Raw genomic sequence first — 25,973 nt, forward strand, 5'->3', positions numbered from 1 at the left:
TCCAGCGCGCGGACATGGACAGCCCGGTCCAACGCGAAAATGTGTGACAGCCTGCTCCACTAGAGCAGTTTTACAAACTGTCTCGTTCCTGCAATGTTTTCCAACTCCAGTGTGGACATGTGCGACAGTCCGCTCCAGTGCGCGGACTTGTCCGATTGCCCGGTCTAGCGCGGACATGTGTGAAAGCCCTCTCCAGCGCGCGGACATGGACAGCCCACTCAAGCGCGCGGACATGTCCACAGCCCGCTTCAGCGCGGACCCAGAGACCCAGCTGGAAATTTTTGGTTCTAAAAACGTTCTGAGAATGTTACAATGTAACCAAATGTGTCATTAATGTTTTCAGCTGCAAGTTTTATTTTAGTTGCCAGAACGTTCTTCTTAATGTTCAGCTAATATTCTCCAGAAACATCAGAACATGTTAAATCTTTTTGATTGTTAACATATCACATTACATTTTCATTCAGTGTTGCAGCTCAAACGTTACGTCTCAGTCAGCATTTATTTGATATAATCAACATTTTTTGGGCCGTAGGTAGATTTATTGGTCACTTTTTAAATAAAGTTTAAAACACGAAATTACAAAGATCCTTGATCCTGCTTCATCTCTGGAGCTGAAGGTTGAGTTGATTAAAATCAGCAGATACTGTGAAGATTACACCTTAAAATGTTTGTTGAACATTAGATTAAAATGTTTTCTTTAAACATTATTGGGACTTGTAGGTAATGTTAGTTGGTGTTGTGGGAACGTTCCCTGCTGGCTGGTGAGTCTTGGGAACATGTTAGATCTGTCCCTGTCCTGCTGGAGAATCGGGTCCATCTTTATTTGGAAAGTGTCAAATGAAATAAGAGAACAAAATAAAAGCATGAAAAACAGCAGCAGAACGCAGTGAGGACCGATTCAGTGAACAAACGTCTTCATGTCTGAAAAAGAGGAATTTTGCAAATCATTAAAGTTGATTTTAAACATGATTATTCAAGATTTCTGCCCAAATATTCACCACACACACCTCGAAATAATCACTCAAGAATGAAGACCAACACAAGAACAGATCAATCTGAATGAACACACACACACACACACACACACACACACACACACACACACACACAGGTCACGTGTCACAGTCGCTCTGTGAGAAACAGCCATCCTGTCTGTCACATCTGACTGTTTCAGCTCACATCTCTTTAATATGTTGTTTTTTTAAATCCTCTTTAAATGTGTTGGATGTTCTTCGTGTTTTCAGCTGTTTTAAATTAACCCCTCTGATGGACTGACCAGTTTACAGATCACTGCTGATGTCACAGTTTACCTGAGCACCCCTCTGTGAGGAGTCAAAGGGTTAATATGGGTCTCATTGATGGATGATGTCACCAGTGATGTCACCAGATGTCACTGAACCTGTGTGTGTGTGTGTGTGTGTGTGTGTCCGTCAGGTGAAGGAGAATAACTACCGGGGTCACAGCAACAGCGTGGATCAGCTCTGCTGGCATCCGACCAACCCCGATCTGTTCGTCACGGCGTCCGGAGACAAGACCATCCGCATCTGGGACGTCCGCCACCGACAACACCAAAGGTACGAGCTCAGCTCACCCAGGAGGAGTCAACTTTTTAATCCGAGAGAGGAATATTATAAAAACAGGGAGTCATTCTGATTTATTTGCAGGACGACATAAAAATAACTGAGAATTCAAATCTGACGTTCTACGTGAAGTCTGTTTGTTCTTTACAAATTGGACGAAGTCGATTCGAGGTGAGCGAGATGTGACCTCCGACAAAAACCATCAAGACAAACTGAAATATTCTTTGAGATTTATGAAGTTAGCATGTTAGCATAGCTACACCCTCAGAGCCAGACACTTCACGAAAACACGCCCTGAACTACGCGTCCTGAGCAACGCGTCCTAAATGACACGTCCTAAACAGCACGTGCTGAACAAGGCCCTCTACGACTGACTGACGGAGGCTGTGCTCCCTCCTGCTGCTTCATCAATACAAAGAAAAATCGTTATTCAGAACATGTGACCATCAGTCAACATGTCGCCATCAGTCTTTTCATGTTCGGAGTCATTGATCGGAGATGATCTCAGGTAACAGTCACGAGTCTCCTCATGTGTTTCAGGAGAGAACATCAACATCTGCTGGAGTCCTGACGGTCAGACCATCGCCGTGGGGAACAAAGACGATGTGGTGACCTTCATCGACGCCAAGACGCATCACTCCAAGGCTGAGGAGCAGATCGAGATCTCCTGGAACAACGAGAACGACATGTTCTTCCTCACCAACGGCAACGGCTGCATCAACATCCTCAGGTAGGAAACATCAGCATCCTCTGCTGTCCTCTGATGTTTCTCTCTGCTCTCCTCCTCTCTGCTCTCCTCCTCTCATCTCCTCCTCTCTGCTCTCCTCCTCTCATCTCCTCCTCTCATCTCCTCCTCTCTGCTCTCCTCCTCTCACCTCCTCCTCTCTTACTCTTACTACATGCTTGGGTTTACCAGGTCTGTCCAGCAGCCTTCCCCAACACCTGATCCAACTCAACACCAGGTGGTGATCAGTTGACAGCTCCACTCCACTCCACTCTTCACCCGAGTGTCCAAGATATACGGCCACAAATCAGATGATATATCACAAAATCAATAGGCAATAGTATAGTATGGCGAAAAAGGTCAAAATTTGACCGCTCCTAAAAATGGCTGAAAACGACATAGAATAGCTTGTAGAAATGCGCAATGTCATTCAGAGTGGAAAAAAAACCCAACAATGGCGAAAAACCTAAAAAATTAGCATGGCGCAAAAATGGCCAACAAGGCAATAGTATAGTATGGCCAAAAAGGTCAACATTTGAGCGCTCCTAAAAATGGCTGAAAACCACACAGAATAGCTTGTAGAGGCGCGCAATGTCATTCAGAGTGGAAATAAAAACCAACAATGGCGAAAAACCTAAAAAATTAGCGTGGCGCAAAAATGGCCAACAAGGCAATAGTATAGTATGGCGAAAAAGGTCAACATTTGAGCGCTCCTAAAAATGGCTGAAAACGACATAGAATAGCTTGTAGAGGCGCGCAATGTCATTCAGAGTGGAAATAAAAACCAACAATGGCGAAAAACCTAAAAAATTAGCGTGGCGCAAAAATGGCCAACAAGGCAATAGTATAGCCGAAGGCGTGGCACAGTCCGATGCATTGTCCATCCATCAGATCCCATGTCTGGGACCTCTCAGTGACTCCCCTAAAATAAACCCCTTCTCCACCAAGAGCTTTATTAAGCACAGATTTATTTATTAATTAATATATTAATTTATTGATCTTATTTATTATATTTATTTATTACTTTATCTATTAATGGGAAAGGGGGTTATAATCAATTGGTTTATTCGTAAATTGATATTTTTTAGGGGGGATAAATTGATTTGTTTAGCTATTAATTCCTTATTTTATATAATTAAATATCCAGTTTTAGGGTTTAACATTATTGATAGGGATAGGGGGATGATTAAGGTTAGGAAATTTGTGGATAGAGACATGAGGGGTGTGAGTCTTAAAATAAGAATAAGAATCCCGGTTAGGGTTAGGCGTTATAAAATTCATATTTTAAGGTTAAAGGGATGGTTAGGGTTAGGGAATGGGGCCTGAGCCCTTCCCCCAGAGGGGAAGACAAATGCACGGGCCCTCCGACCCATGTACCCCCCGTCCCCCCGGCCCCCATCATCAAGGCGGATGGGTTAGGGTTAGGGTTAGGGGTTAGGATGAGGAAAGTGTGGGCTGTGTCACGCCGAAGGCGTGGCACAGTCCGATGCTCTCTCCATCCATCACATCCCGTGTCTGGGACCTCTCAGTGGCTCCCTTACAACAAACAAACTAACTCTCCAACAGGAGCTTTATTCCCAACGATTGTAAGAACAGATTTATTTATTTATTAATTTATTAATTTTATTGTATTATATTATGTTATATTATATTTATTTGTTTATTTATTTATTCTATTTTGTTATATTATATTTATTTTATTTGTTTATTAGTTTGTCTATTAAAGAAAAGGGGGTTATAATAAATTGGTTTATTCATGTTTGATATTTTATAGAGGGGTAAATTGATTTGTTTCTCAATTAATTTCTTATTTATATAATTTAATGTCCAATATAGGGTTAAGCATTGCATGAGAGGTATGAGTCTGGCAATAGGGGTTGGGGTTAGGATGAAGGAAGTTAGGACAGTGCCACGCCCGAGGCGGCACAGTCCGGTGCACTCTCCGTCCATCAAATCCCATGTCTGGGACCTCTCAGTGACTCCTCAAAACAAATCCATTTGTCTTATCAAAAAATAACTTTATTACAGAGAGTCATGAAAACAGGTTCATTTGTTAATTTTATATTTATTTTTATGTGTTTGTTTGTTTATTAATTAATTAATTTATTTATTTATTTATGTATTTATTTATTTATTTGTTTATTTATTTATTAATTTATTTATTTATTAAAGGGGTTATAATTAATTGGTTTATTTGTAATTGATGTTTGATCGTTTTTTTGTTTAATTTTAATATTTATTTATTTATTTATTTATTAAGGGAGTTATAATAAATTGGTTTATTTATAATTGATATTTGTTCGGTTTTGTTTAGGGGTAAAGAAAAAAACTTTTTTTAGGGGGTATAGATTAATTTGTTTATCTATTAATTTCTTATTTTATGTAATCTTAATATTCAATTTGGGGTTTAACATAAACAGGGATAGGGGGATGATTAAGATTGTGGAGTTGGTCGGTAAGGACATATGGGGGGTATGAGTCTTGAGATGGAATTTCGGTTAGGGTTGGGCATTATGAGATTAGTGATTGGGGTTAAGGGATAGTTAGGGTAGGGTTAGGGTTAGGGTTAGGGTAGGGTTAGGGTTAGGGTTAGGGTTAGGGTTAGGGTAGGGTTAGGATAGGGGAACTGAGCCCGTCCCCCAGAGGGTCCGGGAGGTGCACGGGCCTTCCACCGATCCCCCCCATCATCCCAGCCCCAACCCCGCTGATAGGAGCGATTGCCCTCTACTGTAGCGGACCTCTGTCCACCGTCCATCCGGGACCCACGCCATCGTGCGTGTATGAGTGTCCCTTTAATGTGAGTGTGTGTGCGTGGGTGTATATGTGTGTGTGTGTGTGTGATTTGTCCTCTGTGCTTTGAGCTTTGTTATTTATTAATAAATTTTGTATGTGCTATTTTTTATAAGATCAATATGAAATGAAAGAATGTATTTATTAATAAAATGAAAACCAAAAAAAAGAAAAGTAAAAAAGAAAAAAGATTTAGTTTTTAAATGAAAATAAAAAAAGAATTTATTTTTGTGGCAAAGAAGCCGAAATAGTGTGTGCCTGCGGCGACGTTTCGACCCAGAGAGGGTCTTCTTCAGGCCAAGGCACACAGAAAGTTAAGAAAAAAAAGAGTAAATTTGTCTGCTGGAGCTTAGAGTGAGAGCTGTGTTCTCTTGGAAAGTCTGATGCAGAGTGAGCCTCTGTGGAGGCATGTCCTGGCACATTCCCCACACTGCTGTCTCCCCCAAGCTCCGCCCCCCCTCCTCCCTGTCCATCAAACTGCCAAAGAATATTTTTAAATGATTTTTAGCCCTTTTCACTATATATATAAGCCAATGATATTCTCCATTTTAATTATTGCAATTGTAAGAATTTATTTTTATTTTATTTATTATTTTATTTCTGTCTGTTGTACTTTTGATTATTAACTTGTGTTTTAGGTCTCCTTTCTTTTTTATTTAGGATTAAGGTTAGGTTTAGGGGTAGGGGTTAAGGTTAGGGGGTTAGGGATTAGGTAGGGATTAGGGTTAGGGATTAAGGTTAGGGTTAGGGATTGGGGTTAGGGTTAGGGATTGGGGTTAGGGTTAGGGTTAGGGATAAGGGGAAGGGATTAGGGTTAGGGTTAGGGATTGGGGTTAGGGTTAGGGATAAAGGGAAGGGATTAGGGTTAGGGTTAGGGATTGGGGTTAGGGTCAGGGATAATGGGAAGGGGTTAGGGTTAGGGATGAGGGTTAGGGTTAGGGATGGGGTCAGGGTTAGGACCAGGGGTTAGGGTTAAGGTTAGGGCAGGAGGTGGGGGAGGTTAAAGTTAGGGTCAGGGATAAAGAATTTTTTTTTTTTTTTTTATTGGAAAGGTTGTGTTTAGGGAATGTTCTTGAGACAGTGAGGGCCAGGCTGGAGCAGAGGGAGGCAGGGTAGGCAGTGACTAGGTCAGGGTTAGAAAAACCATCGAACTAATTTAATTGTACTTAACATTCAAACCAAACGGTTCTTTTGTACCCAAAGAGTAAATTAATCTTCTTTCAGCTTTCTTTCTGTCACTATCTGCCCAAGTGGAATTTCTCTGTAGGCCAGCCACTCTAATAGATTCCCAGCCGTGTGACAGAAAATGCTTAACTAAAGGGGTATGAATTTCCTTCTTATGCTTTATGTTGTATCTGTGCTGTACCATGCGTGTGGAGATCGAATTTTTGGTTTCACCGACGTACTGTTTACCACATTTGTGACAAAAAATCACATACACACAGTTTGTAGATCGCAAACTAAAATTTTGAGATATTTTAAATATTGTTTTGTCCACCTTGTTTCGTATATACCTCAATCTGCAAAACTGATTTTCCAGCCTATCCGGTTTTTCTCGTCGCAATAATTTCAATTTGGCCCTGATCAAAATGTCTTTCAAATTTTTGTTTCTCCTATAGGCTGAAATAATTTTATAATTTGGAATTATATCCTGATTTGCAATAAAGTTCTCAAAATTAGTTTTAAATTTACCAATAAGTTTTTGATTCGCCGATGAAAAAGTTGCGATTATTGGAATCAATTCCCTCTGATCCTGAATTTCCCGAGCGTGAAAGGTTTTCAGACAGTGTCTCAAAAAAGACCTCGAATATCCTCTTTCCCGTAACGCTTTAAAAAGAACTCTCACAGCTTCCCTGAAATCCCTTTGTCGGGTACAAATACGATTAAAACGAATCAGTTGTGATTTCACCAGTCCTCTAAATGTATGCCTGGGATGAAAACTTGTTTTGAATAATAAAGCGTGCGTGTCTGTGTTTTTGAAATGAACTTTGATATCTAATTTTCCTGTACTTTGAAATGCTGGGCCTTTGTACAAAGTCGTATCCAAAAAGTCAATCGAATTTTCATCAATTTCATATTTAACTTTAATCGAAGGATCGTGTGAATTTAAAATGTCGACAAATTCCAGAAACTCCTGTTTCGACCCCGTCCAAATTCCCCAAATGTCGTCCAAATACCGCCAATACTGAATTGGTTTTTTCTGGCATTTCGCCAACACTTCTTCTTCCCAATTGGCCATAAATATATTCGCGTAGGCAGGTGCAAACTTTTTGCCCATCGCCGTACCCTTGATTTGTAAATAATATTGGCCGTTAAATTCGAAATCATTTTTGGTCAAATTGATGTCAAGGAGCTGTAATAGTTCTTCGTCGGGTCTGTTACCATCAGGGTATTTTTGGAATATTTTTCTCACCGCCTTTAAACCTGCTGGGGTATCAATGTTTGTGTACAGACTATCCACGTCCATAGAAAACAGATAAGAATTTACGGGGACTCGTAAACTTTTGACAATATCAATAAAATGGTACGTGTCTTTAATATACGCCGGATGCCTCGTTGACAGCGGATTCAAATAAAAGTCGATGTACTCAGCCGTACGATATGTTTCACTTTCACAATCTGACACAATTGGTCTTCCAGGAGGAATTTCAAAAGGCACCGTCCATTTTTCCGGATCCTTGTGGACCTTCGGTAAAATATAGAACCGTCGTTCTCGGGGCTGAGTGCTTCCTTTTAAATATTGCCTTTGTTTGGCAGTAATAAATTTTTTATCTTTCAAATTTTTCAAAATATTCGCCACTACGGGAATTGTATGTGTGTAGATGGGTTCCGTTAGTTTCCGATAGTAATTTGTGTCGCTTAATTGCCGATTGACTTCAAACACATATTGTTCTCTGCTTAAAATAACTACCGCACTCCCCTTATCTGCGGGTTTAATAACAATGTTTTTGTTGTGCACGAGTTCCCGAAGTGCTTTTACCTCCTGTTGTGACAGATTGTGTTTTTCCCTACAGGGCCTATAAAATACTTTAAAGTCGTCCAAATCTTTTTGTGTCAACAGGTGAATTTCCGGTGGTAAAGTTCGTGATGGCGGCATCCACGTTGAAGTACCTGTGAAAGGCGGTGGGTTCTGTTTTATGGAATTTTTAAAATATGCAGCTAATTTGATTTTACGGTGGTAGTTTTGCATGTCCAACTGAAATTGTGCTTTTTGATCTCTCCCCGTATCTAGCGTCGGAACGAATGTTAGTCCTTTGTTTAGTACCTGCCATTGTGGTTCAGATAGAAAAATCTTTAGCCAGAACAATAACATTTTGAGCCACAAGGTTCGTGAAACCTTGTCCCCCTCCTGTCGCAGGCTTACTGGGGGTCCAAGTTTAAACACGTGGCCCAGTGTTCGAGCATGGCTCGTGCTGTTCCCCTAGTCCAATGAACGTGATCTTTTTCCGTCTGGAACTTGGCGTTCTCTAGCGGCGGGATGTAAGGCATGTTTTTGACCATGTGAGTATTCATGATCTGTAAAGTGGCCTGCTCTCCTCTAGATAAAGAGGAGGAATAGTTCCTGACGGGAGCCATATTTCAGCGTAAGGGAATTTGTTCTTAGCGGTCCTCACTGCAGCTTGCATCTGTTTAATCGCTGTCTCTCTGGCTTTCTGCCCTCTGCAGTTAAGACCAAACGACAGCACCACCTTCTCCACCGTGACATGACTCGACGCCTTAGCCATAAGTGCCTGAGCATGACGGAAGTTGGCCCCAGGGTAACTGTCAACCTGCAGGTCCGGGATTGAATACGCCGGAATCCTAGACAGATTGGAGTCCCCAATGATGAGCCATTTCTTCCTCACGCTCAAGGCCCAATCGATCATTTTGCGCTCTGTGTTAACGTGTCTCGTTACTCTACACAGTTGTAATTTTGGCGTGGATGCGTGTGCAACTGACGTGCCCCTTTGGGACATCTCACTGTATGACTCCCCCGCCCTGTGGACCTGGACTTCAATATCCCGCTCGGCTCTCCGCGTGTCGCGTGCGGAGATGATAGGGTTCTGTATGGGTGTCAAAGTCGGAGTCTCTACGACTGTATCTATTTTCCACCACGTGTCGGGAGTCGTATCTGCACCCTGAGCGATACCTGTCTGTCTCCGTACGTCCGTGGAAAAGTCTTCAATGTCCAGAAGAAAACTGTCCTCTGTCACCACGCAATTATTTGGTTCCCTCACCCTGCGCTCCTGTCTGCGCTCCTGGGGAGACACCCTCTGAGGACACTGCACTGCAGGCCCAACTCGGTCAACCTGAGCAGTCGTCGGGCCCTCTGTTTGGCTTCCGACTGTCTGTTGTGGGATGCGTGTGTGTTCTGTGAGTCCGTCATGTGACGCTGGTGTCTGGTGTTCAGTAGGTGTAGTCTGTTGTGGGACGTGTATTTGTTGCGTAAGTCTGATTCGTGGTACTGACGTCTGTTGTTGTGTGTGTGGGACCTGTGCACGGTCCGTAAGTTCGTGTTGTGGAGCGGCCGCCCCTTGTTGCATGTCTGTGTCCGTGTCTCCGTGCGTGTCTCTCCTGGACATTATCATTGCCTCCGCGTGATCTATAACGTCCTGTGTTATGCGGGGCAAGTTCCTCTGAGCCCACCTCGTGGCCACCACAAAAGCTGGTCTCCAATCCGGGACCAGAGTTTCAGAAAGATCATCTAACACGGCCTCCAGACCTGCCGTGTAATGTTCTTCCAAAATCATTAAGGTGTTGTATCCCCAATTTTTAGCATTCCCCCTGATTAGGTCTAATGTTCGTGTGGTGGGGGATGCCGGTTTAATCATTGCAGTCAGGACTTCAACCATACGTGCAATCATCCGCGGTTCGGGTTTTCCCGGCTTTGGGGCCACGTTTTGAACATGGTGAACCATTTTGATCACCGTGTGCATTTTGCGCACCAGTTTCCCGAAGTCAGGGTCAGCCGGTTGCTGCCTAACCTGTTCGAACCTCCCAGGCCTCACGGAAAAGTTGGGCGGAAACGGAGGATTACCCTGGCGTACCACTGACGCCTCTGAGCAGATTGGGGACCGAAATAACGGGCGGATCTCGGCGAGGCGCTGGCGGTTAGGATAGGGGAACTGAGCCCGTCCCCCAGAGGGTCCGGGAGGTGCACGGGCCTTCCACCGATCCCCCCCATCATCCCAGCCCCAACCCCGCTGATAGGAGCGATTGCGCCCTCTGCTGTAGCGGACCTCTGTCCACCGTCCATCCGGGACCCACGCCATCGTGCGTGTATGAGTGTCCCTTTAATGTGAGTGTGTGTGCGTGGGTGTATATGTGTGTGTGTGTGTGTGTGATTTGTCCCCTGTGCTTTGAGCTTTGTTATTTATTAATAAATTTTGTATGTGCTATTTTTTATAAGATCAATATGAAATGAAAGAATGTATTTATTAATAAAATGAAAACCCAAAAAAAAGAAAAGTAAAAAAGAAAAAAGATTTAGTTTTTAAATGAAAATAAAAAAAGAATTTATTTTTGTGGCAAAGAAGCCGAAATAGTGTGTGCCTCTTGACGTTGCGACCCAGAGAGGGTCTTCTTCAGGCAAAGGCACACAGAAAGTTAAGAAAAAAAAGAGTAAATTTGTCTGCTGGAGCTTAGAGTGAGAGCTGTGTTCTCTTGGAAAGTCTGATGCAGAGTGAGCCTCTGTGGAGGCATGTCCTGGCACATTCCCCACACTGCTGTCTCCCCCAAGCTCCGCCCCCCCTCCCTGTCCATCAAACTGCCAAAGAATATTTTTAAATGATTTTTAGCCCTTTTCACTATATATATAAGCCAATGATATTCTCCATTTTAATTATTGCAATTGTAAGAATTTATTTTTATTTTATTTATTATTTTATTTCTGTCTGTTGTACTTTTGATTATTAACTTGTGTTTTAGGTCTCCTTTCTTTTTTATTTAGGATTAAGGTTAGGTTTAGGGGTAGGGGTTAAGGTTAGGGGGTTAGGGATTAGGTAGGGATTAGGGTTAGGGATTAAGGTTAGGGTTAGGGATTGGGGTTAGGGTTAGGGATTGGGGTTAGGGTTAGGGTTAGGGATAAGGGGAAGGGGTTAGGGTTAGGGTTAGGGATTGGGGTTAGGGTTAGGGATAAAGGGAAGGGATTAGGGTTAGGGTTAGGGATTGGGGTTAGGGTCAGGGATAATGGGAAGGGGTTAGGGTTAGGGATGAGGGTTAGGGTTAGGGATGGGGTCAGGGTTAGGACCAGGGTTAGGGTTAAGGTTAGGGCAGGAGGTGGGGAGGTTAAAGTTAGGGTCAGGGATAAAGAATTTTTTTTTTTTTTTTTTTTTTTTTATTGGAAAGGTTGTGTTTAGGGAATGTTCTTGAGACAGTTAGGGCCAGGCTGGAGCAGAGGGAGGCAGGGTAGGCAGTGACTAGGTCAGGGTTAGAAAAACCATCGAACTAATTTAATTGTACTTAACATTCAAACCAAATGGTTCTTTTGTACCCAAAGAGTAAATTAATCTTCTTTCAGCTTTCTTTCTGTCACTATCTGCCCAAGTGGAATTTCTCTGTAGGCCAGCCACTCTAATAGATTCCCAGCCGTGTGACAGAAAATGCTTAACTAAAGGGGTATGAATTTCCTTCTTATGCTTTATGTTGTATCTGTGCTGTACCATGCGTGTGGAGATCGAATTTTTGGTTTCACCGACGTACTGTTTACCGCATTTGTGACAAAAAATCACATACACACAGTTTGTAGATCGCAAACTAAAATTTTGAGATATTTTAAATATTGTTTTGTCCACCTTGTTTCGTATATACCTCAATCTGCAAAACTGATTTTCCAGCCTATCCGGTTTTCTCGTCGCAATAATTTCAATTTGGCCCTGATCAAAATGTCTTTCAAATTTTTGTTTCTCCTATAGGCTGAAATAATTTTATAATTTGGAATTATATCCTGATTTGCAATAAAGTTCTCAAAATTAGTTTTAAATTTACCAATAAGTTTTTGATTCGCCGATGAAAAAGTTGCGATTATTGGAATCAATTCCCTCTGATCCTGAATTTCCCGAGCGTGAAAGGTTTTCAGACAGTGTCTCAAAAAAGACCTCGAATATCCTCTTTCCCGTAACGCTTTAAAAAGAACTCTCACAGCTTCCCTGAAATCCCTTTGTCGGGTACAAATACGATTAAAACGAATCAGTTGTGATTTCACCAGTCCTCTAAATGTATGCCTGGGATGAAAACTTGTTTTGAATAATAAAGCGTGCGTGTCTGTGTTTTTGAAATGAACTTTGATATCTAATTTTCCTATACTTTGAAATGCTGGGCCTTTGTACAAAGTCGTATCCAAAAAGTCAATCGAATTTTCATCAATTTCATATTTAACTTTAATCGAAGGATCGTGTGAATTTAAAATGTCGACAAATTCCAGAAACTCCTGTTTAGGACCCGTCAAATTCCCCAAATGTCGTCCAAATACCGCCAATACTGAATTGGTTTTTTCTGGCATTTCGCCAACACTTCTTCTTCCCAATTGGCCATAAATATATTCGCGTAGGCAGGTGCAAACTTTTTGCCCATCGCCGTACCCTTGATTTGTAAATAATATTGGCCGTTAAATTCGAAATCATTTTTGGTCAAATTGATGTCAAGGAGCTGTAATAGTTCTTCGTCGGGTCTGTTACCATCAGGGTATTTTTGGAATATTTTTCTCACCGCCTTTAAACCTGCTGGGGTATCAATGTTTGTGTACAGACTATCCACGTCCATAGAAAACAGATAAGAATTTACGGGGACTCGTAAACTTTTGACAATATCAATAAAATGGTACGTGTCTTTAATATACGCCGGATGCCTCGTTGACAGCGGATTCAAATAAAAGTCGATGTACTCAGCCGTACGATATGTTTCACTTTCACAATCTGACACAATTGGTCTTCCAGGAGGAATTTCAAAAGGCACCGTCCATTTTTCCGGATCCTTGTGGACCTTCGGTAAAATATAGAACCGTCGTTCTCGGGGCTGAGTGCTTCCTTTTAAATATTGCCTTTGTTTGGCAGTAATAAATTTTTTATCTTTCAAATTTTTCAAAATATTCGCCACTACGGGAATTGTATGTGTGTAGATGGGTTCCGTTAGTTTCCGATAGTAATTTGTGTCGCTTAATTGCCGATTGACTTCAAACACATATTGTTCTCTGCTTAAAATAACTACCGCACTCCCCTTATCTGCGGGTTTAATAACAATGTTTTTGTTGTGCACGAGTTCCCGAAGTGCTTTTACCTCCTGTTGTGACAGATTGTGTTTTTCCCTACAGGGCCTATAATATACTTTAAAGTCTTCCAAATCTTTTTGTGTCAACAGGTGAATTTCCGGTGGTAAAGTTCGTGATGGCGGCATCCACGTTGAAGTACCTGTGAAAGGCGGTGGGTTCTGTTTTATGGAATTTTTAAAATATGCAGCTAATTTGATTTTACGGTGGTAGTTTTGCATGTCCAACTGAAATTGTGCTTTTTGATCTCTCCCCGTATCTAGCGTCGGAACGAATGTTAGTCCTTTGTTTAGTACCTGCCATTGTGGTTCAGATAGAAAAAAATCTTTAGCCAGAACAATAACATTTTGAGCCACAAAGGTTCGTGAAACCTTGTCCCCCTCCTGTCGCAGGCTTACTGGGGGTCCAAGTTTAAACACGTGGCCCAGTGTTCGAGCATGGCTCGTGCTGTTCCCCTAGTCCAATGAACGTGATCTTTTTCCGTCTGGAACTTGGCATTCTCTAGCGGCGGGATGTAAGGCATGTTTTTGACCATGTGAGTATTCATGATCTGTAAAGTGGCCTGCTCTCCTCTAGATAAAGAGGAGGAATAGTTCACGACGGGGAGCCATATTTCCGCGTAAGGGAATTTGTTCTTAGCGGTCCTCACTGCAGCTTGCATCTGTTTAATCGCTGTCTCTCTGGCTTTCTGCCCTCTGCAGTTAAGACCAAACGACAGCACCACCTTCTCCACCGTGACATGACTCGACGCCTTAGCCATAAGTGCCTGAGCATGACGGAAGTTGGCCCCAGGGTAACTGTCAACCTGCAGGTCCGGGATTGAATACGCCGGAATCCTAGACAGATTGGAGTCCCCAATGATGAGCCATTTCTTCCTCACGCTCAAGGCCCAATCGATCATTTTGCGCTCTGTGTTAACGTGTCTCGTTACTCTACACAGTTGTAATTTTGGCGTGGATGCGTGTGCAACTGACGTGCCCCTTTGGGACATCTCACTGTATGACTCCCCCGCCCTGTGGACCTGGACTTCAATATCCCGCTCGGCTCTCCGCGTGTCGCGTGCGGAGATGATAGGGTTCTGTATGGGTGTCAAAGTCGGAGTCTCTACGACTGTATCTATTTTCCACCACGTGTCGGGAGTCGTATCTGCACCCTGAGCGATACCTGTCTGTCTCCGTACGTCCGTGGAAAAGTCTTCAATGTCCAGAAGAAAACTGTCCTCTGTCACCACGCAATTATTTGGTTCCCTCACCCTGCGCTCCTGTCTGCGCTCCTGGGGAGACACCCTCTGAGGACACTGCACTGCAGGCCCAACTCGGTCAACCTGAGCAGTCGTCGGGCCCTCTGTTTGGCTTCCGACTGTCTGTTGTGGGATGCGTGTGTGTTCTGTGAGTCCGTCGTGTGACGCTGGTGTCTGGTGTTCAGTAGGTGTAGTCTGTTGTGGGACGTGTATTTGTTGCGTAAGTCTGATTCGTGGTACTGACGTCTGTTGTTGTGTGTGTGGGACCTGTGCACGGTCCGTACGTTCGTGTTGTGGAGCGGCCGCCCCTTGTTGCATGTCTGTGTCCGTGTCTCCGTGCGTGTCTCTCCTGGACATTATCATTGCCTCCGCGTGATCTATAACGTCCTGTGTTATGCGGGGCAAGTTCCTACGGGCCCACCTCGTGGCCACCACAAAAGCTGGTCTCCAATCCGGGACCAGAGTTTCAGAAAGATCATCTAACACGGCCTCCAGACCTGCCGTGTAATGTTCTTCCAAAATCATTAAGGTGTTGTATCCCCAATTTTTAGCATTCCCCCTGATTAGGTCTAATGTTCGTGTGGTGGGGGATGCCGGTTTAATCATTGCAGTCAGGACTTCAACCATACGTGCAATCATCCGCGGTTCGGGTTTTCCCGGCTTTGGGGCCACGTTTTGAACATGGTGAACCATTTTGATCACCGTGTGCATTTTGCGCACCAGTTTCCCGAAGTCAGGGTCAGCCGGTTGCTGCCTAACCTGTTCGAACCTCCCAGGCCTCACGGAAAAGTTGGGCGGAAACGGAGGATTACCCTGGCGTACCACTGACGCATACGAACGAGATTGGGGACCGAAATAACGGGCGGATCTCGAAGGAGGCGCTGGCCGGTTAGGATAGGGGAACTGAGCCCGTCCCCCAGAGGGTCCGGGAGGTGCACGGGCCTTCCACCGATCCCCCCCATCATCCCAGCCCCAACCCCGCTGATAGGAGCGATTGCGCCCTCTGCTGTAGCGGACCTCTGTCCACCGTCCATCCGGGACCCACGCCATCGTGCGTGTATGAGTGTCCCTTTAATGTGAGTGTGTGTGCGTGGGTGTATATGTGTGTGTGTGTGTGTGTGATTTGTCCTCTGTGTTTTGAGCTTTGTTATTTATTAATAAATTTTGTATGTGCTATTTTTTATAAGATCAATATGAAATGAAAGAATGTATTTATTAATAAAATGAAAACCAAAAAAAAGAAAAGTAAAAAAGAAAAAAGATTTAGTTTTTAAATGAAAATAAAAAAAGAATTTATTTTTGTGGCAAAGAAGCCGAAATAGTGTGTGCCTGCGGCGACGTTTCGACCCAGAGAGGGTCTTCTTCAGGCCAAGGCACACAGAAAGTTAAGAAAAAAAAGAGTAAATTTGTCTGCTGGAGCTTAGAGTGAGAGCTGTGTTCTCTTGGAAAGTCTGATGCAGAGTGAGCCTCTGTGGAGGCATGTCCTGGCACATTCCCCACACTGCTGTCTCCCCCAAGCTCCGCCCCCCCTCCCTGTCCATCAAACTGCCAAAGAATATTTTTAAATGATTTTTAGCCCTTTTCACTATATATATAAGCCAATGATATTCTCCATTTTAATTATTGCAATTGTAAGAATTTATTTTTATTTTATTTATTATTTTATTTCTGTCTGTTGTACTTTTGATTATTAACTTGTGTTTTAGGTCTCCTTTCTTTTTTATTTAGGATTAAGGTTAGGTTTAGGGGTAGGGGTTAAGGTTAGGGGGTTAGGGATTAGGTAGGGATTAGGGTTAGGGATTAAGGTTAGGGTTAGGGATTGGGGTTAGGGTTAGGGTTAGGGTTAGGGTTAGGGGTTAGGGTTAGGGTTAGGGTTAGGGTTAGGGTTGGGGTTAGGGTTGGGGTAAGGGTTGGGGTTGGGGTTAGGGTTAGGGTTGGGGTTAGGGTTGGGGTTAGGGTTAGGGTTAGGTTAGGGGTTAGGGTTGGGGTTGGGGGTTAGGGGTTGGGGTTAGGGTTGGGGTTGGGGTTAGGGGTTGGGGTTGGGGTTGGGGTTGGGGTTGGGGTGGGGACTCTCCTCCCAGAAGGGAAGCGTGGTGCCGGTCCATCCCCCTGGAGCGTCAAAACCTTGGTCCCATCTGGGCTGGCGGGCAGGTCGGCGCCTCCCATAATGGACAACTGTCCATCCGCCATCCATGGCGTTTTTCCAAAAAACAACTTTTTTTTATTTATTTTTTAAGTTTTTTAATTTTTTTGTTATTTTTTAATGTTTTTTAAATGAAAAAAACAAAAAAACTCTTATAATGTTCTAAAACTGAACAACAAAGGAAGGTGTGCCAAAAAAAACGACGTTTCGACCCTTCCCGGGTCTTCCTCAGGTCTGGCACACAGAAAACTATGCTGGTTAGCTGCAATGACTGTGTTCCCTATGATGTTGACTGTCTGGTGTTCAACAAGAGAATGAGCTCCCTATCACTCTCCCTCTATTTATACCCTCTGTTTTTCATGCAATGTTTTGCTTTGTGCATTTAACATGTTACTTGAGTTTCTTTTAGTTTTTGATTACCACCTTCTGTTTTAACCCTGTGTGTTCCAAATGAAATGAAATGAGTTATATATTGTGTTTGTAAATGAATTATGATATTTAAAGGAATAGGTCTACCCCATAATTTTTTAACCCTATGTTTTCCAAATGAAATTTTTAATAATGTATGTGTTTTTATGAACCCAATTAGTTATGATTATGTTTTTATGAAACCAATTATTATTATGTTTTGAAATAGAATATACCCTTTGAATGAATTTTCCTCACCCCCAAATTTTTAACCCTATATTTGCCAATTGTATGTATTTATCCCAATTCACTTCTATGCAAAGCCAATTATGCCCTTACTTAGTGTGTTTTTAAATGAAATATAGTACTTAAACCAATAGCCCTGCCCACAAAATTCTTTAACCCTATGTTTGCCAAATGAAATATTCATTAATTTATATGTTTTAATGAACCCAATTATTCATGTTTATGGTTTTAAATAGAATATAACTTTTAGATGAACTTTCCCCTACCAAATTTTTAACCCTATGTTTGCCAATTGTAATAAATATAATCTTTCTTTTGTTTTCGTCTATGAAACCGATTATTAATTTATTTATTCTTTTAATGTTGGGTTAGGGTTAGGGTTAGTGTTAAGGGTTAGGGGTTAGGGTTAGGGTTAGGGGTTGGGGTTGGGGTTAGGGTTAGGGTTAGGGTTAGGGGTTAGGTTTGGTGTTTAGGGTTTTAGGGTTAGGGGTTAGAGTTAGGGGTTAGGGTTAGGGGTTAGGGTTAGGGTTAGGGGTTAGGGGTTAGGGTTAGGGTTAGGGGTTAGGGGTTAGGGTTAGGGTTAGGGGTTGGGGTTAAGGTTAGGGATAGAGTTAGGTTTAGGGCCTTAATTGGGATCAGGGTTAATCTATAACCTCCACATGACTCTAATCGTTCTTGATATTCAACCCAAATGGTTCCCTGGTACTCAATAAATAAATCCAATACCTTTCCCTCTTCTTTCGCTCCCAATCCGTCCAATTAATGTCTCTTTGTAACCCAGCCATCCTCATAGCAGCTAAACCATGTTTCAAAAAATGTTGAACTAAAAGCGTGTCCACTTCTTTTTTGTTCCTTACATTATATCTATGCTGTGTCATACGTGTGGACAGTGTATTTTTTGTTTCTCCAACATATTTAATTCCGCACTTAACACAGAATAAAACATAAATACAATTTCTCGATTTCGGATTGAATCCTTGTTGGATTCTGATAACTGATTTTTCCTTCTCATTTTGATAAATTTCCGTCTGGAGAATTGTGTTTCAAGCATCTGGGGTTTCTCCACATTCAAAGACGGTAACTTGGCCTGAACCAAGAAGTCCGACAAATTTCTATTTCTTCTATATGCCGAGATAACCCTTGAGTTTGGAATTATTCCCTCTTGGCCTATCATGTTCTCAAAATTAGCCTTAAATTTTGTGTTGAGAGTCTTACTAATTGAAGAAAATGTTGTAATGAGAGGAATTAAATTCCCATGATCCTTCTCTCTCTTTTCTTGATATGTTTTTAGACAATGCCTCAAAAAGGTTCTAGAATATCCTCTTTTCCGCAAGGCCTTAAACAAAATAGTCACCGCTTCCCTGAAATATTCTTCTTTAGTGCAAATACGGTTAAATCTAAGAATCTGCGATTTTACTAAACCCCTGAAGGTGTGTTTTGGGTGGAAGCTATTTTTATGAAGCAGCGCAGTGTATCTGTGGCTTTAAAATAAACCTTAACATCCAATTTAAAATCTGTGAGAAAATTTGGTCCTTTAAATACCGTGGTATCCAAAAAATCTATAGATTGCTTATTAAGTTCTGTTTTAAGCTTGATTGACGGATCATGGGAATTTAAAATTTTCACAAATTCTTCAAACTCTTGTTCAGATCCCATCCAAATTCCCCATATATCATCCAGGTAACGTAAGTAATGTGTTGGCTTCTTCTCACATTTTGAAAGAACCTCCTCTTCCCAATAGGCCATGAAAATGTTGGCATAAGCAGGGCAAATTTCTTTCCCATGGCTGTACCTTTAATTTGTAAGTAAAATTTCCCATCAAACATAAAATCGTTTCGTGTCAAATTGATTTCTAGTAATTTCAGTAATTCGTCATCCGGCCTTTTTGGGTCAGGATATTTTTCAAAAATCTTTTGGACACAGTTGATGCCCGCCTGAATTGGGATATTAGTGTACAAATTATCTACATCCATGGAGAAGAAATAGAAATCTGAAGGATCCTCAAACTTTTAACAATTTCAATAAAATGATAAGTATCTCTGACATAAGCAGGGTGTTTAATTGACAACGGATTCAAATAATAATCTAAATATTCTGCCGTGAAATATGTCTCACTACCATGATCTGAAACTATAGGTCTCCCTGGGGACCTCATATGGGATTGTCCATTTCTCTGGAGCTTTGTGAATTTTTGGTAAAATGTAAAATCTTCTTTCTCTTGGCTGTAAATTCCCAATCAAATATTGTCTCTGTTTGGCATTAATAAAGTGTTTCTTTTTCAAAGAGTCTACAATCTTGACTACTGTAGGAATAGTCTCCATATACATTGGTTTATCCAATTTCCTGTAATAGGTCCTGTCATTTAGTTGTCGCTCAACTTCAAATATGTACTGTTCTCTGCTTAAAATCACAACAGCCGACCCTTTGTCCGCTGGCTTTATTACTATGTGTTTGGTGTTTTTTAATTCCCTCAAAGCTTGTGCTTCTACTAATGGAATATTCAATTTTTCTTGAGTCAATTTGTAATGTTTTTTAAAGTTCTCCAAATCTCCATCAATTAGTTTTTTGACGTCTGGCGGCAACTCATGTAATGGTGGTGTCCAATTTGACGGTCCGATGAAAGGTAATTGTTGTGTTTTCTTCAATTTCTAAAGTATGTAGCTAATTTGATCTTTCTATGATAATTCTGCATATCCAATTGAAGTTATGATTTTTGATCCCTGCCTATAGTCAGAGTCGGAACAAACGATAAACCTTTGCTTAACAAGTCGTATTGTGGTCTGGAAAGTTTGAAATTTTTGCCAAAACCACCACGTCTTGAGAATGGAAGGACTGTACTCCTCCACCCTCCTGTTCCAGACTCAGGGGGTGCGGAGTTTAAAAATGCCATCCAATGGTCAAACATGGCACTTCCAGTATCAGGCGTCCAATGCACGTCATCAGCCTCCGTCTGAAACTTATCGTCAGGAAGGAGGGGATGAAGGGCATGTTCTTCGATGTGCTCGTTTAGAGTCTGGAGATTCTCCCTTTCGTCTGCGGGGAGGGTAGAAGAAAAATTCACAAGGGGGATCCAGATGTCTGCGTAGGGTTAGGGTTAGGGTTAGGGTTAGGGGTTAGGGTTAGGGTTAGGGTTAGGGTTAGGGTTAGGGGTTAGGGTTAGGGTTAGGGTTAGGGTTAGGGTTAGGGTTTAGGGTTAGGGTTAGGGTTAGGGTTAGGGTTAGGGTTAGGGGTTAGGGGTTAGGGTTAGGGTTAGGGTTAGGGTTAGGGTAGGGTTAGGGTTGGGGTTGGGGTTAGGGGTTAGGGTTGGGGTTAGGGTTAGGGTTGGGGTTAGGGTTAGGGTTGGGGTTGGGGTTGGGGTTGGGGGTTAGGGTTGGGGTTGGGGGTTAGGGTTAGGGTTAGGGTTAGGGTTGGGGTAGGGTTAGGGGTAGGGTTAGGGGTAGGGTTGGGGTTGGGGGTTGGGGTTGGGGTTGGGGTTGGGATGAAGGAAGTTGGGACAGCGCCACGCCGAGGCGTGGTGCAGTCCGATGCATTCTCCATCCATCAGATCCCATGTCTGGGGCCTCTCAGTAACTCCCTAAAATAAATCCATTCTCCACCAAGAGCTTTATTAAGCATAGATTTATTTATTAATTAATATATTAATTTATTGATTTTATTTTATTTCTTATATTTATTTATTACTTTATCTATTAATGGGAAAGGGGGTTATAATCAATCGGTTTATTAAGTAATTTATATTTTTTAGGGGGAAAAAGAAAATAATAAATTGATTTGTTTAACTATTAATTCCTTATTATTTTATATAATTAAATATCCAATTTTAGGGTTAGACATTATTAATAGGGATAGTGGGATGGTTAGGGTTAAGAGTCCCGGTTAGGGTTAAGCATTATGAATTCATATTTTAAGGTTAAAGGGATGGTAAGGGTCAGGGTTAAGGTTAGGGTTGGGTTAGGGTTAGGGTTGGGGTAGGGGTAGGGGTAGGGTTAGGGGTAGGGGTGGGGTAGGGGTAGGGGACTAGTGGTTAGGGTTAGGGTTAGGATTAGGGATGGGGTAAGGGTTAGGGTTAGGGTTAGGGTAAGGGTAAGGGTTTGGGTTAGGGTTAGGGTTAGGGTTAGGGTTAGGGTAGGGTTAGGGTTAGGGTTAAGGGTGGGGGTTGGGGTAAGGGTTAGGGTTAGGGTTAGGGTGAGGGTTAGGGTTAGGGTAGGGTTAGGGTTAGGGTTAGGGTTAGGGTAAGGGATGGGGGTAAGGGTTAGGGTTAGGGTAAGGGATGGGGGTTAGGGTTAGGGTTAGGGGTTAGGGTTAGGGTAAGGGATGGGGGTTAGGGTTAGGGTTAGGGTTAGGGTTAGGGTTAGGGTTAGGGTTAGGGTTAGGGTTGGGTTAGGGTTAGGGTTAGGGTTAGGGTTAGGGTTAGGGTTAGGGGTTAGGGTTAGGGTTAGGGTTGGGGTTAGGGGTAGGGGTTGGGGTTGGGGTTGGGATGAGGAAAGTGTGGGCTGTGTCACGCCGGGCGTGGCACAGTCCGATGCTCTCCATCCATCACATCCCGTGTCTGGGACCTCTCAGTGGCTCCTTACAACAAACTAACTCTCCAACAGGAGTTTTATTCCCAACGATTGTAAGAACAGATTTATTTGTTTATAATTTATTAATTTTATTGTATTATATTATGTTATATTATATCATATTTATTTGTTTATTTATTTATTTATTCTGTTTTGTTATATTATATTTATTTTATTTGTTTATTAGTTTGTCTATCAAAGAAAAGGGGGTTATAATAAATTGGTTTATTCATGTTTGATATTTTATAGAGGGGTAAATGGATTTGTTTCTCAATTAATTTCTTATTTATATAATTTGATGTCCAATATAGGGTTAAGCATTACATGAGAGGTATGGGTCTGGCAATGGGGGTTGGGGTTAGGGTCAGGGGTTAGGGTTAGGGTTAGGGTAGGGGTAGGGGTAGGGGTTAGGGTTAGGGTTAGGGTTAGGGGTTAAAGGTTAGGGTTGGGGTTTGGGTAGGGTTAGGGTTAGGGTTAGGGTTAGGGTTAGGGTTAGGGTAGGGGTAGGGGTTAGGGTTAGGGTTAGGGTCAGGGGTTAAGGTTGGGGGTTAGGGTTAGGGTTAGGGTTAGGGGTTAGGGTTGGGGTCAGGGGTTAGGGGTAGGGTTAGGGTTAGGGGTTAGGGTTGGGGTCAGGGGTTAGGGTTAGGGTTAGGGTCAGGGGTTAGGGTTAGGGTTAGGGTTAGGGTTAGGGGTTAGGGTTAGGGTTAGGGGTTGGGGTGGGTTAGGGTTAGGGTTAGGGTTAAGGTTAGGGCCTTAAGCTTAGGCATCAAAAGGGAAATGCAATGCATCAATATGGCAATAAAATAGTGACAATAATTATAAAAAGTATATGATATATTTAAGATATATGATTATAAAGTAGATAATCTATAATAAAACTTATATATTATTAGAGTAGTATTATGCCCTGAAGTACATCCTTTCATTTAGACCTTGTGGGTAAGTTGTGCCTAATTTATAGATCCAGTCTCTCTCTGCTCTTTGTCTTTGTGGCGTGGACCACTGTGGGTTACATTCTAATATGGAGACTTGTACTGAATCCCAACCATGGGAGATGAAGTGTGCTACCACATGACGGTCTGTATTTTTGTGTTTCATTATGTTATGTTTGTGACAGGTGAACCTGACTTGAATTGTCAGTCCAGTTTCGCCCACATATTTTATATTACATTGTTTACATTTGATTAAATAAACACAATTTTTAGTGTGGATATTACCCTGACTGGCCGTTGTAAAGACTTTTTGGAGGGAGAAGTCATAAACATATTTAACTTGTTTAAAATAATTATTATTTATATCAATTTGAGAGATCCTCTGTGATTTGAGTTTACTCGGACTAAATGGTCCTGTAAATTTTTATTTTTCTATAAGCAGCGATTATTTTTATATCTAATTGAGAGTTATTTAAATTAATAATATGCTCTAAATTATTTTTGATTTTTTTCACTAGGGATACCGATGATGGTGAGTACGTTGTTACGAAGGGGAGAGCCGTGGTGACTGTGATGGGCTTGGTCTGCTGGTGAAGTCTGAAGCACTTCCTAAGAAAAGACCTGGAGTACCCTCTGCTGGACAACGCGCGGAACAGCACTCTGGTGGAGGTGAGGAAATCCTCTTTTTGTGTGCAGATTCTGTGGAATCTGAGCAGCTGTGATTTAACTAAGCCACTGAAGGTGTGTTTGGGGTGATGGCTGCTTTGTGTAGGAGTGCATGGGTGTCCGTTTCTTTAAAGAATACTTTTATATCTAATTTATGTTCTGTGGCAAATTTAGGTCCCTTAAATGTGGTTGTATCTAGAAAATCTATTGAATTATAATTAGTAGTGGCTTTTAATTTAATAGAAGAATTATGATTATTTAGGGTGTTTAAAAATTATCAAATTCTCCAGCAGAGTGAGTCCAGACTCCCCATATATCATCTAGGTATCTAAAATAATATAAAGGTTTGATGTTACATTTTTTAGCGCTGCTGTTTCCCAAGGCGCCATAAATATGTCGGCATATGCCGGTCGAATTTTTTGCCCATTGCTGTTCCTTTCGTTTGGAGATAGAATTTTTCGTTGAATTCAAAGTCATTTTTAGTTAAGTTGATTTCTAATAATTTAATTAATTCTTTATCTGGTCTGTTTTTGACATAGTTTTTTTTGAAAATATTTTTTATCGCTTGAATGCCCTCAGCTGTATCTATATTAGTATATAAGCTATCTACATCAATAGTGAAAAGAATAGAGTGTTCTGGTATAATTATGTTTTTAATTTTATCTATGAAATCGTATGTATCTTTAATATAACTTTTATGTAGTTTGGCTAGTGGGTTTATAAAATAATCAATAAATTCAGCTGATCTATAGGTCTCGCTATTACAATCCGACACTATGGGGCGTCCAGGTGGAATTTCGAAGGGTTTGGGCCATTTACTGGGATCTTTATGGATTTTGGGGAGTAAGTAAAACCGTCTGGGCCTTGGTTCTGTATCGCCAATTAAATAATTCTTTTGTTTTGCATTAATTAGTTTTTTATCATAAATTTTTTGAAAAATCTCCACAATTTCTGTTAATGTCTCCATATAAATAGGTTTGTTTAATTTAGAATAATATTTTTTATCTTCTAGTTGTTTATGACCTTCCCATAAATATTGTGTCCTATCCATCACAACGACCATGCTGCCTTTATCGGCTGGTTTAATAATAATGTTAGGGTTGTTGATCAATTCTTTAAGGGCGATTTTTTCTTCTGAAGTTAAGTTGGGTCGTGTGCTTTTTATATGAAACGAATTTTCAAAATATGTCAGGTCTAATTTGATTAAGTCTCTGACATAATCCGGGAGTTGAGAATCAGGGGGAGTCCAGCCCGAGGATGAAGTGAAGGGTTGTTTTTGGGTGGACTCGTCATCCCCATGATAGGCCCATAATTTCAGCCGTCTGTGATATTTTTGTAAATCCAATCTGGTCTGTGGCGTTAGGTTTTTATTGCTCATAGTGGTTGGGATAAAGTTAAGTCCCCTGTTTAGCAGAGAGAGCTGTTGTGTTGTAAGTTTGGTTTTTTTGGCTAAAATCATAACATTTTTGAACCCCTCCTGATGAAACAGGCTTATGGGGTCTTTTAGTTTAAAAGATTTTTCCAGTGCGTTAAAATGTTTGCGGCTGTGCCGCGGGTCCAGTGGACATTGTCTTTTTCAGTTTTAAAATCTGACCCTGGCAGTGCCGTGAAGTGGTCGTAATGTTTGATAATGTGGTTGTTTAATACCTGGAGGTTGTGTCTTTCTCCGTAGGGCAGGTCCGGAGAGAAGTTGATCTCGGGAATGAAGATCATGGTGTCCGGGAATCTCTCCGTCGCTGTCTGTACAGTCTTTTTGAGCTGCCTGATGATGGTGGGCCTGGCTTTTTGCCGTCTGTTATTCAGGCCAAAGGAGAGGATGATCATCTCAGGCGGCTGGGTGAAAATAGCTCCCCTCAGGAGAGACTCCAGCGTGCGGAAGGTGGCACCAGGAAAGCTGTCCACTTGGACTTGTTAGTTGTGAAGGGGGAACTCTGGACAGGTTGGAGTCCCCCATGATGACCACCTTGTGGGTGATGGTCAGAGTCCAGTCTCTTAGTTTATTGTTGGTGGAGATGTGCCTGGTGGGTTTGCGTTTAGGGAGGTGGGAGTCAAACAGCCCCAGGAGCGGTGGCTCGTCCTCTGCTGCAGGCTGGGGTGGGGGCTGTGTAGCTGCTCTCTGGGCCACAGATCGGGTCCTGGGTCCGGTAGGTGTCAGCCTCACGGGGGGAGGAGGAGGGGGCTGGGAAGGTCGCTGGACTCTTCTCCCTCATCGGACAGGATCACGGTGTCGAGGGGTTGGACGCATGGATTCTGCGTGCGGGCGGTGAAGGTGGAGGCTAACGCTGATGCTGTTGCCATGGAAACCGCCTGTTGTAGGTCCCTCTCGGGCTGTTGGTTCTGGGCCCGTGTTGTGGAGGAGTTAAAAATAGGAAAAAAGTCCGAGCGAGGAGCTCTTTGAGGGAGAGGAGAGGGAGGAGGAGGAGGAGAAATAGAAATGAGC

General features: G+C 42.2%; 1 protein-coding gene and 1 pseudogene across 1 annotated transcript; both read right to left on the bottom strand.

Annotated features, from left to right (window-relative positions):
* Positions 1 to 8,454: 8,454 nt before the first annotated feature.
* Positions 8,455 to 10,346, bottom strand: LOC148186554 (uncharacterized; annotated as a pseudogene).
* Positions 10,347 to 13,730: 3,384 nt separating this feature from the next.
* Positions 13,731 to 15,626, bottom strand: LOC148186555 (uncharacterized). The gene has a single exon (XM_088069033.1). The coding sequence runs from the start codon at positions 15,624 to 15,626 to the stop codon at positions 13,731 to 13,733; it is 1,896 nt and encodes a 631-aa protein (XP_087925159.1).
* Between the last annotated feature and the right edge of the window lie 10,347 nt (positions 15,627 to 25,973).

Source organism: Plectropomus leopardus, chromosome 18 (genome assembly GCF_026936395.1).
Source record: "Plectropomus leopardus strain MGB_pleo_1.0 chromosome 18, ASM2693639v1, whole genome shotgun sequence".
NCBI classification, from domain to species: Eukaryota; Metazoa; Chordata; class Actinopteri; order Perciformes; family Serranidae; genus Plectropomus; species Plectropomus leopardus.